Raw genomic sequence first — 16,785 nt, 5'->3', positions numbered from 1 at the left:
TGCCAGTTAAATCCCACATATTTGCTTATTTTGCTTCCAAAATGGTAGGTTTTCAACTGCTTGAATTTTTAATCCCATCCCCAAGAACCATAAGAAGGAAAGATAGATGTGGGAACTCCATACCCTTGGGTTTTTTATTTATTTATCAAATTTATTAGTTGCCCATCTGGTTGGCTGTCCAGCCACTCTGGGTGATGTACAAAATAAAAACATACAAATACATTAAAACATTAAAAATCTCAACAATAATAATAAAACCTAACCCAAATTAATTACGCAGAAGAGGGCACAAGGGTCACTGTCACTGCTGTTCTTCTTTAATTCCCCATATGGGTTTTAACACAGCATCAGACACAACCACATATTTCAGGGTTTTAACACATCTCCAAAAGCTAGGAATCTTTTGTGTTAAAATTGCCCCAGTCGTATAGAAGATTGCGAGGGCAGGGGAGCAGTGTTTTGTTTCTTTTCAGAAGGGCATGTGTGATTGAGGAGTGCAGAATTCATAGAATCATAGAGTTGGAAGGGGCCTTGTAGGCCATCAAGTCCAACCCCCTGCTCACAGCAGGAAATCCACAGCTAGAGCATCTCCCGCAGATAGCTGTCCAGCCTCTGCTTGAAGACATCCAGCGAAGGGGATCCCACCACCTCCCTAGGCAGTCGGTTCCATTGCCAAACTGCCCTTACTGTCAAGAAGTTCCTTCTAATGTCCAATCTGAATCTACGCTCCTGCAGCTTAAAACCATTAGACGTAGTCCTACCCTCTGGGGCAGCAGAGAACAAATCTATACCCTCCTCTATGTGACAGCCCTTCAGGTACTTAAAGAGTGCAATCATGTCACCCCTCAGCCTTCTCTTCACCAGACTGAACATGCCAAGTTCCTTCAACCTTTCCTCATAAGACTTGTTCTCCATACCGGCTATCATCCTCGTCGCCCTCTTCCACATACTACCTCTCTGCAGTTGGACAAATGACCACACAGGGAATACGGGAGATAAGCTGAAGCATCCTCGGCCAAACGAAGCCCACTTTGCTGTTAAAAATGCATACGCACCCTATGTTTCAAATGTAGGTTTCATCACAGAGAAGGGCCAGTTTCTCGCAGTTTTATACAAAATGGGTGATATCCAACTTCCTTGGAGCAGACCTATTCAAATCAGTGAACTTGTTATGCAAGTCCACTGATTTCAGTGGATCTGTGCAGTATGACATTAACACCTAAGATATTTTTAATATATATGAACTTAAGGGTAATTTCTTTCTTTTGATTCATCCAAGTTGGACATGCTTGTATATATGACTCTTTCTAATATATCAGTAAACAAAGTAAAGGTAGAACTTGTATCACAACCTCAGAGCTTGTTACAAAAAGCGAATTACTTGTAATTCATTACTTTTTTGATGAGCAAGTAGGTAATTTCTTTACATTTTGATTGAAATAGAACAAGGAGTAATTTTATTCGTTTTGAGGAGTAATTGTAATGTTTCCAGCATTACTTTGGGGCATTACTTGGGGGGGAGCAGGGGAAATATTTTGCTGCTCTGATTTGTGGATGAAAATCATGTGGCTCATGGGCTTCTGTGCAGCACCGCTCTTTCCTCGTGCTCTGTGGGTGGGTAGGAAGCAACGAGGGAGGAGGTGGAGAGCAAGAAGGGTGGAGTGGAGAAAACAATTGTTTAAAAAAATGGACGGTGGTGGAAAAGAATGGAGTGGAGGGAGAAAGCAGCTGGAGGGCAAGGACATGGATAAAGGAGTAGTAGCAGCAGAACGGAGATAAGGAACTCTGAAGGTGAAAGATGACAACGTGTGTGGATAATGTGTTTGCACCTGGCACACAAAGCAGCCTCTGCTGCCCTCCTTGGCTACTGTGCTGCATTTGCAGTGTTTTAATTTATTTGCATTTCGGGAAAATGTTTACTTGGATGGGTGTCCTTCAGTTGGGGGCAGGGCAGGGTCTGGGAGGTGGTTAAGTGAGAGAGATTATGCTTGCTGGCTGAGTGTGTGTGTGTGTGTGGGGGGGTTGCACTTGGTTTGATCGAATAGTGGCCTCTGCCTCCCTTACCAACAGAGAGACCACCACTGCTCTTATGGATAAAAAGAATTATTCTACTACCTCTGTGTGTGTGTTTATTTTTAATGTTGTTTTAGGTGACTTTGGTGTGCAGCAGCCACGGCCAGCACCTTGTAGGCACTCTACAGTAGGGCCCCACTCATACTGCAGGTTCCATTCCAGGCCCCTGCCGAAAAGCGAAAACCGCCAGAAAGTGGGGCCCTACTCAGCTGTAGCACGCGAGCTCCCTGCCCTACAGCTGTTTGCACAATCAGCTGTAGCACAGGCAGCTCCAGCCGCCGCACTCCAGCTGACAGTGATCAGCTGGAGTGCACAACCTCCCCGCGCTACAGCTGGAGCATGGGGAGCTTGCGTGCTCCAGCTGATCCCTGTCAGCTGTAGCACGCATGGAGCTCCCCATGCTACAGCTGATCGCCCCGCTGGCGCCGCCATATTAACGGAATGCCGACAAGCAGGGTGCCAACAACCAGGGCCCTACTGTAGTTTTTTTAAAGTAACTTAAGTGTTTTGTTGTTATGTGCCTTCAAGTCGATTACGACTTATGGTGACCCTATGAATCAGTGACCTCCAAGAGCAAACTTAACTGTAATTGTAGTGATTACTTTTGAGCAACGGTAAAGTAATCAATTCCTTTCAGAAGAATTGTAACAGTAATTTATTCCATCTTGAGGCTATGTAACAGTAATTGTAATCTATTCCTTTTTAAAAGTAATCTTCCAAGCTCTGCACAACCTAAGCCTCTTTAGATATGGAAAACATGTTGTTGTCATTCTTTTACCTAGAGCAGCAAATGCTCTTCTTTTTTTCAACAGGGCATTTTGCTGGATATTAGAGAATTGCTTCCAAAAGTATTCTCTCACCAAGGATGCAAAAATGAAGGCTGGGACAATGAGGCCATATTGGAAATAGACAAAGAACAGTCTGTGGAGTCTCTGGCATGCCTGTCTTATGTGGTGTTTGTTCATAACTGCGTTGGTATTGACTGCCTTCCAGTAGTCTTCAAGTAAGTACTTAAAAAAAGAAAGATGATAGGCTTGTAAGAGCCACTCACCTGGCTACCTGAAGCATGCAAGAATTTCTTCCACGTGACACCCGCCCCTCAGCTTAACAAAAGGTGATTTCCTTTTGTAGTTGAAACTTAGTTACATAGCTATGTATGCATAGGTGGACAGGTTAGTAAAAGTTATTGTGGGTTAGTAACTAATGAACTTATTTATGTGGTTTGCTGTATGTTGTAGCTTGCCATATGCATTGATACACTTAGAAACAGGTTAACCTCTGTAGTTTAAGGGTGATTGGAATTGTACTCCTCACAGAGCTAAACTACAGTTCCCAGGATTCTTTGGGGGGAGCAGTGTGCTTTAAATGAATGGTGCGTATGCAACCTAAATTTTGTGTTGTATGTTATACTTACCAATGACTCTTTATTGTAGCCCATCATACATTCTGCAGTGCAACATGGTACATGTTGATGTTCTTTTGAAAAGGTAAGTTATTCATTCTTTGTCTGTGTTTATGTGTTCTCAAGGGGTCATGGCAGAGAATAACACATTCTGAAAAATACAGTGAAGAGGATAACAATAAAACAATTGGATTTCATGCTTATCTAGTTTGTCTTTTTTTAATGTAGTAGTTGCAACAGTGAAGGCCTGAGCTTGCCAAAACTGGTATAAAAATTTCAGTTCCAAAGGATAAGGCCGTTGCATTAACCTCAGTAGAACGATTGTTTATAGAGTGATAATCTACATTTATTCACATGACGTTGGGGCCACCTTGCACAGCACTAGGTTTCAATTGGTATGAGGCGTTATACTAAAATGTAATGCAGTAACTGACCTACAGGAGTATCATGTGACTTAGGCAGGATTCTTGCAAAACCCAGTCATCTACAAAAGCATAATAGGAATAGGCCCAAACTGAGGACTTTTTCCTAAGTATTTACTTAGGAAGGAGACCTGAAGCAAGTATCATGGATAATGCGTTAGTGACAAAGAAGCTCAGCTGTAAACAGAAAGGGCAACAAAAGATTTAAATTGGCTTTTAATACACCTGATAGTGTCTTCATTTTTTCCAGGACAGAAGAATCTGTTTTGTCAAAAGGACTTGTAAGTGTAACATTTATTTACAAGCTATTATTCCTTGTGTGTTGTAGTGGTTAAGGTGTTGGACTACGACCTGGGAGACCAGGGTTCGAATCCCCACATAGCCATGAAGCTCACTGGGTGACCTTGAGCCAGTCACTGCTATCTCAGCCTCATGAAAACCCTATTCATAGGGTCGCCATAACTTGGAATCAACTTGAAGGCAGTACTATTTTTTTTTATTCCTTGTGCTTTCAGAGACCATAAGGTCAACCTGGCTGTCTATTGTTTGGGGTTTTTTTTAAAGCAGAGAGTGCTAATCTTTTATAGCCAAAGGCCCACATTCACCCTTGGCCAACTCTGCTGGGGCCAGATACCAGCAATGGGTGTGGCCACCCCAAATGCACATCAGCTGAGGGGAGCGGGTTATCGTCCCTCTCTGCTCATCAAATGATCAACCTGAGGAGAGCTGAGGGGTGAGTTTGCATTCCCATCAGGGTGCTAGGCTCTGCACACCCCAGCACTATCTACTTGAATAATAAGCTGTGGTTTTGCCACTGCTGCCAAAGTCAGCAGGCTGGAGGCAGGGAAGAGAAAAAATTGTTCCAGGGCAGCAGATTAGGCTCCCAAGCTGGGGTTAGCCACTCTTGTTTTAAATCATTATATACTGTATATAGCAAAGGCTGCAAACTTATATACACCTACCAACGGTAAGCCTTATTGAATTCAGCGAGACTTGTTTTTAGTACACATGCATAGGATTGGCCTATATCACTCTAGTCCTACATGTAATTTTCTCCACAGTTGCATAGATTTCAGTGGATTTTTCTTTTATATGTTTATGATTGCAGCCTAATTTGGGTTGCGCTCCTAGACATGTTTCTATCATTAGCATGCACACTTGGATACCTGTTACGGCGATCAAAGGGATATAGTTTGACCTGCTATAAGCCAGGTTGCTCTTTGTCCACCGAGCCCGGTTTTGTCCATACTCTGACTAGTAGTGGCACCTCAGGCAAGGGTCTTTTCTAACCCTCTGCTAGCTGATTCTATTAGCCATGGATGCCGGGGGACTGAACCTGGGCCCTTCTGCATTCATATCACATCTTCTGCTACTGAGCAACAGTCCCCCTTGGCCTAATCCATTAAGCATTGTTGCTAAGCAACCCAGCGCTATTCATTTGAATGTAGTTTACTGAGGACTTGTGCCCACTGCAGTTGAAATAAATGGAGACATACATGTTTGATGGATTGTGCTTTGCATTTGCTGGTGTTTTTAAAATACTCTGTCCAAAACCCTGGGGACATTTTTAATCCAGGCCTCCATGATGGCGTCTGAAAATATGGTTACATTGTATCACTCAGTCTAAGCATGTTTGCTTGGAATGGCTAAAACTTGTCTTATTGAAGCTGCCAATTCCCAACATCCCTGTCAGGCATGGCTAAGAAAGAGAAGCCTGGATGAGGCTACAATGAAGAAAAGGTAGGGCTAGTCACATCCCTAAGGTTTCATTCTCAATGGCTGAAATCAGCAGGGAGCCGGTTTAGCCACCACCCCAGGAGTGGCCCCTGAATACATCACTTTACTTTCTCCCATATAAGTGAGTGGCAACCATTCACTCTTGGAGGGGGGAACGTGGCATGGGGGAGGCAAAACCTGATAGGATCCTCACTGACAGGGATCCCACTGTAGTGTATTCTTGCATGGAGAGATGCATTGCATTTCACAGAGGTATTTGTGTGTTGTAAGCCAAACATCTATCCCATTTGTCATAGTGGCAGGCATTTTGCTAACTGAAAACAAAAGTGGCTTCCAGTTAAATGTAGGACTTTAAAGTACCATTTTGTCTGGCAATTTAAAGTCATGCCCTCATATGTCACCCAAATGTAAAGCTACGTTCACCTCTGTTCATTAGTTCTATTGTGCAGAAAAGGCTGTGATGCATACATATGGAGTTTTTAACATTCATAGTAGTTTCTCTCTTATGTTCTGCCCTGTTTTATGTTCTGTCATTCTGTGAATGTTGCCTTTCTGCAAAGGAGATTAATATCCATAGTCCTCTAAAATTAACATACTAACTTAATTTGTAGGCACTATTGGAGAACTGTCTACTGAGGCTGGAAGATAATAGCCTTTTGCTTGAGTATTTGGAGTTCAAAGGTTTTATTACAGCGCCTCAGGTAACATGATGGAAACCATAAACTTTTAATTACACATGCTACACTTTTTAATATCCTTATTTCTCAGGTGTTTTGAAAAGAATATAATAGAATTTAATTATTTACTCAGTGCTTCAATATGGCTAATACAAAAAGGCTGTACTTTAAATGTGGCTAACTAAACAGGTTGACACAAACAAACATTTAAAAACTCCAGCCTGTGACTTAAAAAACAACTTTTAGCATAGTTTTTCAGATTTTGTTTCTTTCATTTTATACTGGAAAATGCTTCCTTTCGTCCTAATTATTGTTCGGAGCAAAAAATGCTCTGCCTCCACTCATTTTAAATTGTCCTGTACAGGATTGGTCACTGGCCAAGCAAAGTGAAGTCTATCCTAATAACGTCAAAGAACTTTTGAGTTATCACTATCAAATTCGGTACATGTAGGGTTCAGGTTTCATTAGCAGCTTAACCTCTGTCTCTGTTTTCAAAGGGGGCAGAAAAATGCAAAACAGCGAAATTAGTACATAGAATGAAAGCTAGTGGGCATATCCAGGAGCTCATTCTATGTTTTAAGTACAAAACCCAGCTTTTACTCCTGCATTTTGTTTTTCAAAGGTACTGGGAATGCAAAAGACATTGAAATGTGACATCTGATGCATGGCCTCTTGAACATTACACTTTACTACTTACTGTTTTGAATGCTGAATCTGAATACTTACATGTTTACTAAGAGTTAAGTTCAGTGGGACTTAGCTCCCTAATAAGTGTGCATTTGAGATTGGAGCAGAGCAAAATTTTATAACAGAGGAGCACCCAGATAATTTAAAAGCGAACACCATGTGTTTCCCATCCTTCCATTTAATTTGTAAAGTGAAGTGATGAGCACAAGATGATTTTTTTAATGAAATGGGATTGTGCGTAGAATTACGATATGAAATTTTAAATATAATTATATTTCTGCAGAACTATTTATTTATTTTGACAATTCATATACTACTTAATTACAATTGCCCCTAAGTGGTGAACTATAATGTGAGAAGATTACAACAGGAATATAGGAACATTATGAGCACAACATAATTCTCTTGCATATGTCTGCAGACAATAACAAGTGCTCACTTAAATAGATCACATTATGGGGGAATCAACCAGTTGCTGGACTTTCCCCCCCCTCCTCTTGTTCTAATCTTAATGTCTGTTTCTGACAGCACGATATCTGAGTTGATGCATCTGTCACTCTCTCCTTAATCCACTTTTCTCTGCCTTTATTGCAGCTAGTACACTTACAAGATCGCTTACTGCCCTGACCCCCTTCAATATGTGTATGTGCAGTATTGTGGCTTAAGGGTGGAGTTACAGCTTTACTACTCTGTTTCCTTTGTTTTTGTGAGTTGGTTAGTTCCTTTTTTCAATAGCATATTATATGGCTTTTTGCTTTCAAAGGGATTGTGTGTTCTGAATTTCCTTTCATAATTTGCATTTTTCCTTTTTATAATGGCAGGATTTGGTAAAGGTCATGACACTGTGCCCTTTTGAACCTCTGGTATGTAACCAAGTTTCATGTGATTTTATAAATTGTTGTGCTCAAAATACAGTTTACCTCATTCACTCTCTTACATGTGCTCCATGTAGAGAAAGAAGAGTTTAAAGATTTTTCAGTTATATATAGACAAGTTTGAAGAAGAAGGGAAATTCATGTTGTTCAGGTAGGTCTGTTGTCAAGCTAACAAAAAATCAAGTAATTTAAGAATTCCAATAAATGTACGTTTATTTTTAGCTTAAATTAGCTTTAATTTTATTGTAGTCTTGTATTCTCTATAAAGTTAAGTTAAAGCTAAAGGTAATACACAGTATTGGGCATAATTCTTTTCTTTCTGTATTACAGATGTTTGTTGAAGACAAGTAACCATTCTGGTGTGGAAGGATACATCATTCAAAATATTAAAAATCAAATTGATATATCCTTAAAAGTAAGAAAGGCTATTGAAAGTAAGAAAGTGGAAGCTTCTGGCTGGTCCTAAATAAAATCAAAATGGCGTTTTTTTGTTAAAGCAGAGAAAATAATTATTGACAATGCAAGTGGTCATAGAAACAGCCTTTTTCAAGTAGGACAGCTATTGGTTACTGCACATGTTGCACGGTTCACATGTCTCTTCCCTTGTAGAGAATTCCCACTTACTACACCTCTGTGATAGAGCTGAGAGAGCTTCTTTTTCAATCAAATACTATTTAAAAATCTCAAACTTTGCATAACTGTATGACTCATGTAACTTAAACACATTTTACAGAATTTTACTGTAAAACTTACTATATTCTAATTATTCTGATTACACTTTTTGGATTTAGTGGTTGTTGGAGGCGTATTAAAATAAATCACATCTTAAGCCTATTTTAAATGCTACAAAAACAATCTGGAGGGGAGAAAACACTAATGCGGTATTGTTAAAATAGGGTGTCCTTTGTTAGTATGTAATGTGCAGGCTCCTGGAAAGCAGTTTGTAGCTGCATTCCTCCTCACTGATTCTGCTGTGGTCTCCTGAGCTAAGCTATGGTTTGGCTTAGCATGATGTGTAAACTGGGCTAATCTTAGGTAAAAGTAAGAAGCAATAATATAAGGTTGCCTATATCATGCAACTGGAATAACAAGGCAGTAGTTTCTTTTCTGAACTTGCTCATCAGTGATGTTAATATAGCTCCTGACTATATGAAGAACATATCAACTATTTCCTGTTTCATATGTTGCTTTTTAGAGTGCAACAGGCAGCAAGTTTTTTACTGGACTCCAGTTGGCCTCACTGCTAGACATAGTGCTTTCACTTCCTGAAGGTGCTGAAACCGATCTTCTTCAGAACTCAGATAGGTGAGATATAATAAGGATCTTTGCAAAAGTATTTTGCTGGGGGTTCCTCCCCCTTTGCCCAAGCTGCCTTCTTTGAGGCTTTTAAAACAGTGTTGGCAACTAATATAAGGTTAGTATATTTTAACAGCTTCCTGCAGGAGCCCCTATACAAACTAAGATCTGCAGGTCATCAGAAGCACATCAAACTAAAGAGACAGAGAAATCTTACTGTTCAGGGAATAATCTAATTCCCATGTTCAAGTATCATCTTTCACTTTTGACATTCATTAATTCAGATCATATTCCTAACTATTAAGTATTAAGATATGACCCAGATTTTAGTTTGTCTTTTAATAGGAGTTAGAACATTGAGCTGCATCTCTCCTGCAGGAACTCCAAACCCTACCAACATCTATATTAATGGAGAATCCCCATGTAGTCTAAATGGCCATTAGAGTGGCTAGAAATCTTCTGGAAACTTTCCTTTTAGAGGAACTACAGGGACTTTGTGATACAATTATTTTCCTGGGTTTGGTAGTTCATGGAGTTGTCTCAGAATAGTTATCCACAAATCTGATTGCTGGGAGAGAGCACTCTAGCTTGCAAATCTTCAACAGATCTGGCTCACTCTGTTTTGAGGTGTTACTTTTGGACCTGCCTGATATCTGGCAAAAGTCGCTGGAACTACTAGATTAGGTGTAAGTGAGGAGAAGCTGGGCTTGCCAATAGCTTCTTCTGAGGAATCTCTAGTTGAGTGAATGACTGTACGTGAGAGGTGAGAAGGGACAGCTGATTATTGTGGAAGGCAAAATCTGTTTCTGTCTAGTGGTCGCAGCTAGTGGAAGGGTCGCAGCTCGGTGGTAGAGCATCTGCCTTGTGTGCAGAAGATCCCAAGTTCAATCCCCAACATCTTCAGGTGTAGAGCTGGGAGAGATTCCTGCCTGAAACCCTGGAGAGCTGGTGCCAATCAGCGTAGATAGAACAGAGCTAGATGGACCAATGGTCTGACTCGGTATTATGGCAGCTTCTTATGTAGTGTTAATTTCTTCAATAATGGAAAAAATCTAACTGGAAGGCAAGTGAAGTAAAGTACAGCCATGGAATAAAACTGTTCTGTATGTGATATTGCCACTTAAAATAGTGAGTTTTGAACATTGGCTCCATTTTCTGTGAATGTATGTGTCTGAAGAAGGCCTGTTCATCCCATGAAATAAAGAAGCCATGACTATGACAGAAAAAAGGGGAGAAGGCTAGCATGTAGTTGTAGTGAAACTGGCAATCCAATAGATGGTTATTCTATTGGAGACAAACAAGATTCAAGTTGAATGAGTGACAATCTTTTTTTCTTTAACAGTCAATCAGTATAGTTTATTGATTAACCAAAAAGGTTTCAGTTGTTTGTTCTCTTATTATGTGTTTAGCTACTTTATATATTAGTTGTTTTGGAGGCCTTTGAGGATTATATACCTTTTAAATTACTTTCCAGTCTTGCTATAAATTAGCACTCAAGAGTCCATTTAGGCAGAACCAGCTACATCCACTTGATAAAATATAAAAGGATGCAAAGTCTGGATGGTTTTTCAGGAATTGTCTGCAAGAGGAAAGGAAATCTACCTGTCTACTTTTTTTTATCATTTCTGCAAAATCTACATGAATTTTGTGTTCCAGCATAACTTGTTTCACATTAACTCCTCCACTGTTGTCCTGTGGAAGAAAAACATTGTCTGGTTCAGCTGTAAGGGACTGATTCCACATTTCTGATTTGCAGGATTATGGCGGCACTCAATTTGTTGAGATATTTAGTCATTAAGGATAATGAAAATTACAATCAAGTAAGTGATGAATTTACAAATTCTGCAACAATGGTGTGTGTGTAAATGAGAGAGAGAGCTGTGTTAACAATCACTGCATATTTGTGAAAAATTGTGCAGTTGAAATACTCTTAAATGTGATAAAGCTCTTCATCTTTTTAAATTCTACATGTACTAGAAAAGAAGTCCAGATCAGATGATAGAATTCCAGTTAATTTTACAATAATTGAATAATTATGTGTAATAATCCCAACTTGCTTACATTAAAAACTAAGTTAAAATCCCCCAAGAACTTTGTGTATCTCCCAAAAATATATCTGTCTACAAGCTATTTCGATTTTAAAAGTGATTTTCTCTTTTTAAATATGCTACTTGACCACAGAAGGAGGCATTCAAAAAATGTTATAAACCCTTTTAGTATGTGTGTGTGTGGGAATAGCAATGTTGTGGATTATTATTCATGAGTGCTTAGACAATTTTTCCTTGAATTGTTAAATCTTCAACAGGGATGAAGCTCCATTTTCTAACCCTTTCTTGCAGCTCCATTCTCTAGGTCAGCAATACTACAGGGTAGTTTTTTAATATAGTTTTTGTTGGGATTTTTATAGAATAACAATAACAAAATACTACACAGTACAATATTTGAGCTGAATTTTAGCTTGTCAATTGAATATGCCCTGCTTGAGGAATAGCAGGAGTGATGGGCTTGTTTGAAAAAATATAAATCAGACTTTCCCAGCCTTTTGATCCCCAGATGTTGCTGGACTACAGTTCCCATCATTCCTGGCCATTAGCTGTCCTGGCTGGAGCTGATGGGAGTTGTAGTCCAGCAACATCTGGGGACCCAAAGATTGGGAAAGGCTGAAATATATAGTTATGTCCATGATAAATATCAATTTTCTTAAAAGGAGAGGCTATTGATTATCTTAAGATTTCTTCCCACCACCACTCCCATAATGAAGTAATTTGAGAGTGCTCCTTGGTATCTTCTATTCTGGGAGTTCCTGCAGTGGCGTTTAATATATCTCTTATTATATAAGATGTGAAATCTCAGCTTGTTGTGTCAAGACAATGAGTGGGCTGAATTTAGCATTGCAAACAAAGCTCTTGGAATCAGTCTGAAAGAAGAAAAGGAGAGAGCAGCAGAGCCAGATCACAGTAATATAATTGCTGCTGGTAAACATGCTTTACTGAGCTGTGTCTTGAGCTAAATTCAGTTTTGCTGGAGGACAAATAGCTCTCAGCATCCCGAGGGCAGCCCAGTGTGGAGGGTTCTATTCTGATCTGACAGATGACTCTATGCTTCTCTGACAGAAGTACAACTTTATCTCCTTTTGCTGAGTTTAACACTGCTGCCTGGTACACTGAAATCTGTTTTTGAAGGTCTTGCACCCCATCTTGGCTTTCAAATCGATTGCTTGATATAAATAGTTGATGTGCTAATCTTGTAAGGTCCTTTATCATACTATGCTTACTTTCAAAATAATCTTTGCTTAATTGATGGATCTTATTAAAAGCATGGAACCTTATAGCTTGATTTTGACCATGTTTACTCACAAGTAAAACTGATTTTTAGTGAGTTTCAGATAAGTGATTGTGCATGATCAGGTTCCATTGAAATCTTTTTGGTTTAAGTATGTATATGGTTGAATGAATATGTTTCCTTGATTTCAGTGGGACTTGTATGTACCTAATTTTGGATTATTCCCTCATGCTGTTCTTCTGAAATTGCAGATTAGTGTTTCCAAAATGCATTTGGAATTGATGAGTTTAAAAAGATTTTAATTAAGAGCATGTCTGTTGGACATCCTAAATTTATAATCCCTTTTGTGAGTCATTTGGAAATTGGCAAGATCGCTTGGCCTTGTAGACTCGCATTGACTTTGGAGCATGCATTTTGAGCCCCACCATCACCCACTGGGATGACTCCATGGGAGTCGCAATGTTAGAATTCTCTGGCCCATGCCATGAAGCCTTTGGTGGTGGTTTCTAGGGTACAGTGGGGAATAGAGGCCTCTCTTCAGTCCAACCCCCTCCCAATCTGGATGAGATGTTCCCTGATTCTCATTTTGACCCAGGCATACAAACACACTCCCAACCGGGCTGGTAGGAGTGAAGGCTGCAGGAAGCCTCTGAAGTTCTTGCACATAGGTGGTGCATTCAGAGCATCTGGATATCATTGGAGCTGTAATACGTGATTTCTACTCTATCGTTAATAATTAGGAGTTGACTCTCCTCTCTTTGATACTGGAGTCTTAAAGTACATTCCTATCTGTACATAGTAATATTAAGAGTAAGGTTGCAATGTAAGTCAGCATTACAAAATACCTCTAAACCCCTTTGCTTCCTTTGACCAGCAAGTTGTGTACCTGAAGAAAACATTCCATTAGACTTGTGGTTTTCACAACAGCAGTACAAACTGATTTTTTCTCTTCTTTTTTCCATGAGACCTGTGTGTGGACTGAACTTTACAAAATTGAGCAAACTTTCTTGAAACCCTTGCACACTGGGCTTAATATGTCGAGAGCACATTATGAAGCAGAAATAAAGAATAAAAAAGAAAGCAAAAGAGGTTAGTTATGTGTGCATGAAGGTTTTAGAAATTGTGCGTGAATTGACAGAAGCAACAAAGGATGGCTGCATTTTATTTATTTATTTATTTAAAATATTTCTATCCCACCCTTCTACCCTACAATAGGGCACTCAGGGCGGCTACAATAAAATTGTAGAGACAGGTGCTTGCACTATTGGGTTTAAAAGAGACAAAAGTTGAAGTAGATATCGTTTTTGTGGAAACATGAAACTGCTAGATCTTTTCTCAGTCTAGCCTTCTACTGTCTGTCCTTGCAGGAGTTTATCATCACCCCATACAGAGGTGATTCTCAGATCTTTAAATGGAAATGCAGGAATTGAACCTGAGATCTTCTGAATGCAAAGCTTATGCGGTACCATTGAAGTGTGGCCTTTCCCCAAATTAAGAAGTTATTTCTTTTTGGTCACAAAGTTCAGAAAGCTATAGCCCTTTAAAAATAAAAAGTTCAGAATTTATTTTGCCATATAACGTGAATTAGTCTAGTTTTTCCTATTCAGTAAACACAATTTATTCTAGTGTGAGGAAATCTGCATATTTTTCTAATCCAAATTAGAAGTCCATCATTAAATTCCACTCATGTTTAAGGGTGGTAGCTAGTGCACCCAAAATGGCTGCCATAAAAGGCAAATAGTTCATATGAGATTGCCCACCACAGATTCATTCACAGAGGAACTGTATGAAGAACAACCAGAAATTTTAGAATGTGAGGTGGAAGCTGCTCTTAAAGTACTTGGAAAAAAACAAATCACCAGGAATAGATGGCATACCAATGGAGTTGCTACAAGTTACCAAGACAGAATCTGTCCAAATTGACAAAAATTTGTCAACCAATATGGAAAAGAAAACAATGGCCCACAGACTGGAAGCGTTCAACATGTATCCCAATTCCAAAGAAAGGGGATCCCAAGGAATGCAGTAATTATCAAACTATAGCCTTAATATCCCATGCAAGTAAAGTAATACTCAAGATTCTACAACAAAGGTTCTTACCATATATGGAGTGAGAAATGCCAGACGTCCAAACTGGATTTAGAAAGGGAAGAGGCAGAAAAGATCATATTGCAAACATACGTTGGATAATGGAACGGAGCAAGGAATTTCAGAAGGATATCACCCTGTGTTGTATAGATTACAGCAAAGCCTTGGAATATGTAGATCATGAAAAACTATGGAATGCTTTAAAAGAAATGGGGGTGCCACAGCATCTGATTGTTCTGATGCGCAACCTATACTCTGGACAAGAGGCTACTGTAAGGACAGAATATGGAGAAACCGATTGGTTCCCAATCGGAGAGGGTGTGAGGCAAGGTTGTATTTTAGCACCCTATTTATTTAATCTATACGCAGAACATATCATACGGAAAGCGGGATTGGACCAAGATGAACGAGGTGTGAAAACTAGAGGGAGAAATATCAATAATTTAAGATATGCAGATGATACCATACTACTAGCAGAAACCAGTAATCTGAAACAAATGCTCATGAAAGTTAAAGAGGAAAGTACAAAAGCAGGACTACAGCTGAATGTCAAGAAGAGTAAAGTAATGACAACGGAAGAGTAACATAACTTTAAAGTTGACAAAGAGGACATGGAACTTGTCAAGGATTATCAATACGTTGGCACAGTCATTAACCAAAATGGAGACAATAATCAAGAAATCAGAAGAAGGGTAGAACTGGAGAGGGGAGTTATGAGAGATCTAGAAAAGATCCTCAAATGCAAAGATGTATCACTGAACACCAAAGTCAGGATCATTCAGACCATGGTACTCCTGATCTCTATATACAGATGTGAAAGTTGGACAGTGAAAAAAGCGGATAAGAGAAAAATTAACTCATTTAAAATGTGGTGTTGGAGTGGAGCTTTGCACATACTATGGACTGTGAAAAAGACAAATAATTGGGTGTTAGAACAAATTAAACCAGAACTATCACTAGAAGCTACAATCATGAAACAGATTATCATACTTTGGACATATGAGAAGATGTGATTCACTGGAAAAGACAATAATGCTGGGAAAAACAGAAGGGAGCAGAAAAAGAGGAAGACCAAATAAGCGATGGATTGATTCCATAAAGGAAGCCACAGATCTGAACTTACAAGATCTGAACAGGGTGGTTTACAACAGATGCTACTGAAAGTCGCTGACTTCTAGGGTCGCCATAAGTTGTAATCAAAGGCACATAACACACACACAAAGTTCCAGGAATTTTCTAACAACGCTTACTTGGGATCTTCACACAGATGGATTATTACATGTAGAGAGCTGCTACAGAGAGTGATTTTTAAGTTGCCTCCACATGGCAAGTGTTCTGTGCACTAGCCCCGATAAACCTAGCAGAGCAGAGCTCATATACATCCATTATCGAATAGCATCCAAGAACTATTTATTTTAATGATTCACATGGCTACCTGCCTCATCTTTTTACCTTTGTAATTGTGCATTGAGGGCATGACATTCATATAGCTTCCCAGGGGCAAAAATAGTGCTGAAAGTTAGCATTATGCTTGCTATAGATCCAGTTCACGCATGCCCTCAGAACATAGGATTTTACTTATTCATTTTTGATGCAGCATGCCAGAGGAACAAGCTTTCAGGCTTGTGTGGCCTCCTCCCCTTAATGCATATGCCAACAAATAGGGCCCTTGATTTGATCACTCCACTGCAAAATAGAGGGATGGTTCTTGAGGCTCTGGATGCAAGTTCTTTCTGTGGTTACAGGTGTTTGGAATAGATGGGAGAGAGTAAATTTTATATTCCCTGCTGTGCTTCTACCATATGTAAAGCTTGCATGAAAAGGCTGCATATCAACAGTACCTTAGTGTTGTCACATTCTTACATTCAAAGGCTAGAATAACCTCATATATTCATGTGATACCCATGGATATTAGAAAGATCCAAGCACATGCAGCAGGATGCCTTATTTAGATCCTTTGAGGAAATATTAATTGTGGTTCAGTATTGTTTTCAAGGAACTAACACATCTTTCAGATGAACTAGTGTGGGATGAAGTTTCAAGAATGACAGCAAGAAATACAGAGTTAAGAGAAATGATATATTGGCAGATTATTTTGTTCATTTCTGTTCCAGAATCTCATGTTTCCAAGAATATTTGCTCTTTAACAGTAGCTGGGGAAAAGATGCCTAACATGACAACTGAAATGGAGCTTCAGGTGAGTGGACCGGTTTTGGAGAAGCTGTTAAAATGTAGGAAGAGGTGCT

General features: G+C 39.4%; 1 protein-coding gene across 4 annotated transcripts in view; it reads left to right on the top strand.

Annotated features, from left to right (window-relative positions):
* GLMN (glomulin, FKBP associated protein) overlaps positions 1–16,785 on the top strand; it is a 32,942-nt gene that overhangs the window by 12,822 nt on the left and 3,335 nt on the right. For all 4 annotated transcript variants that reach the window (XM_061633667.1, XM_061633668.1, XM_061633670.1 and 1 more), the window contains 11 exons: positions 2,886–3,076; positions 3,507–3,560; positions 4,148–4,178; positions 6,246–6,335; positions 7,820–7,861; positions 7,951–8,024; positions 8,204–8,288; positions 9,069–9,178; positions 10,926–10,989; positions 13,417–13,540; positions 16,654–16,736. In XM_061633667.1, the coding sequence (XP_061489651.1) occupies positions 2,886–3,076; positions 3,507–3,560; positions 4,148–4,178; positions 6,246–6,335; positions 7,820–7,861; positions 7,951–8,024; positions 8,204–8,288; positions 9,069–9,178; positions 10,926–10,989; positions 13,417–13,540; positions 16,654–16,736 (948 nt within the window). The remainder of the gene's footprint in view (positions 1–2,885; positions 3,077–3,506; positions 3,561–4,147; positions 4,179–6,245; positions 6,336–7,819; positions 7,862–7,950; positions 8,025–8,203; positions 8,289–9,068; positions 9,179–10,925; positions 10,990–13,416; positions 13,541–16,653; positions 16,737–16,785) is intronic.

The sequence above is a fragment of the Rhineura floridana genome, chromosome 6 (genome assembly GCF_030035675.1).
Source record: "Rhineura floridana isolate rRhiFlo1 chromosome 6, rRhiFlo1.hap2, whole genome shotgun sequence".
Classification (NCBI taxonomy): domain Eukaryota; kingdom Metazoa; phylum Chordata; class Lepidosauria; order Squamata; family Rhineuridae; genus Rhineura; species Rhineura floridana.
This window is presented reverse-complemented; position numbering and strand designations above follow the sequence as displayed.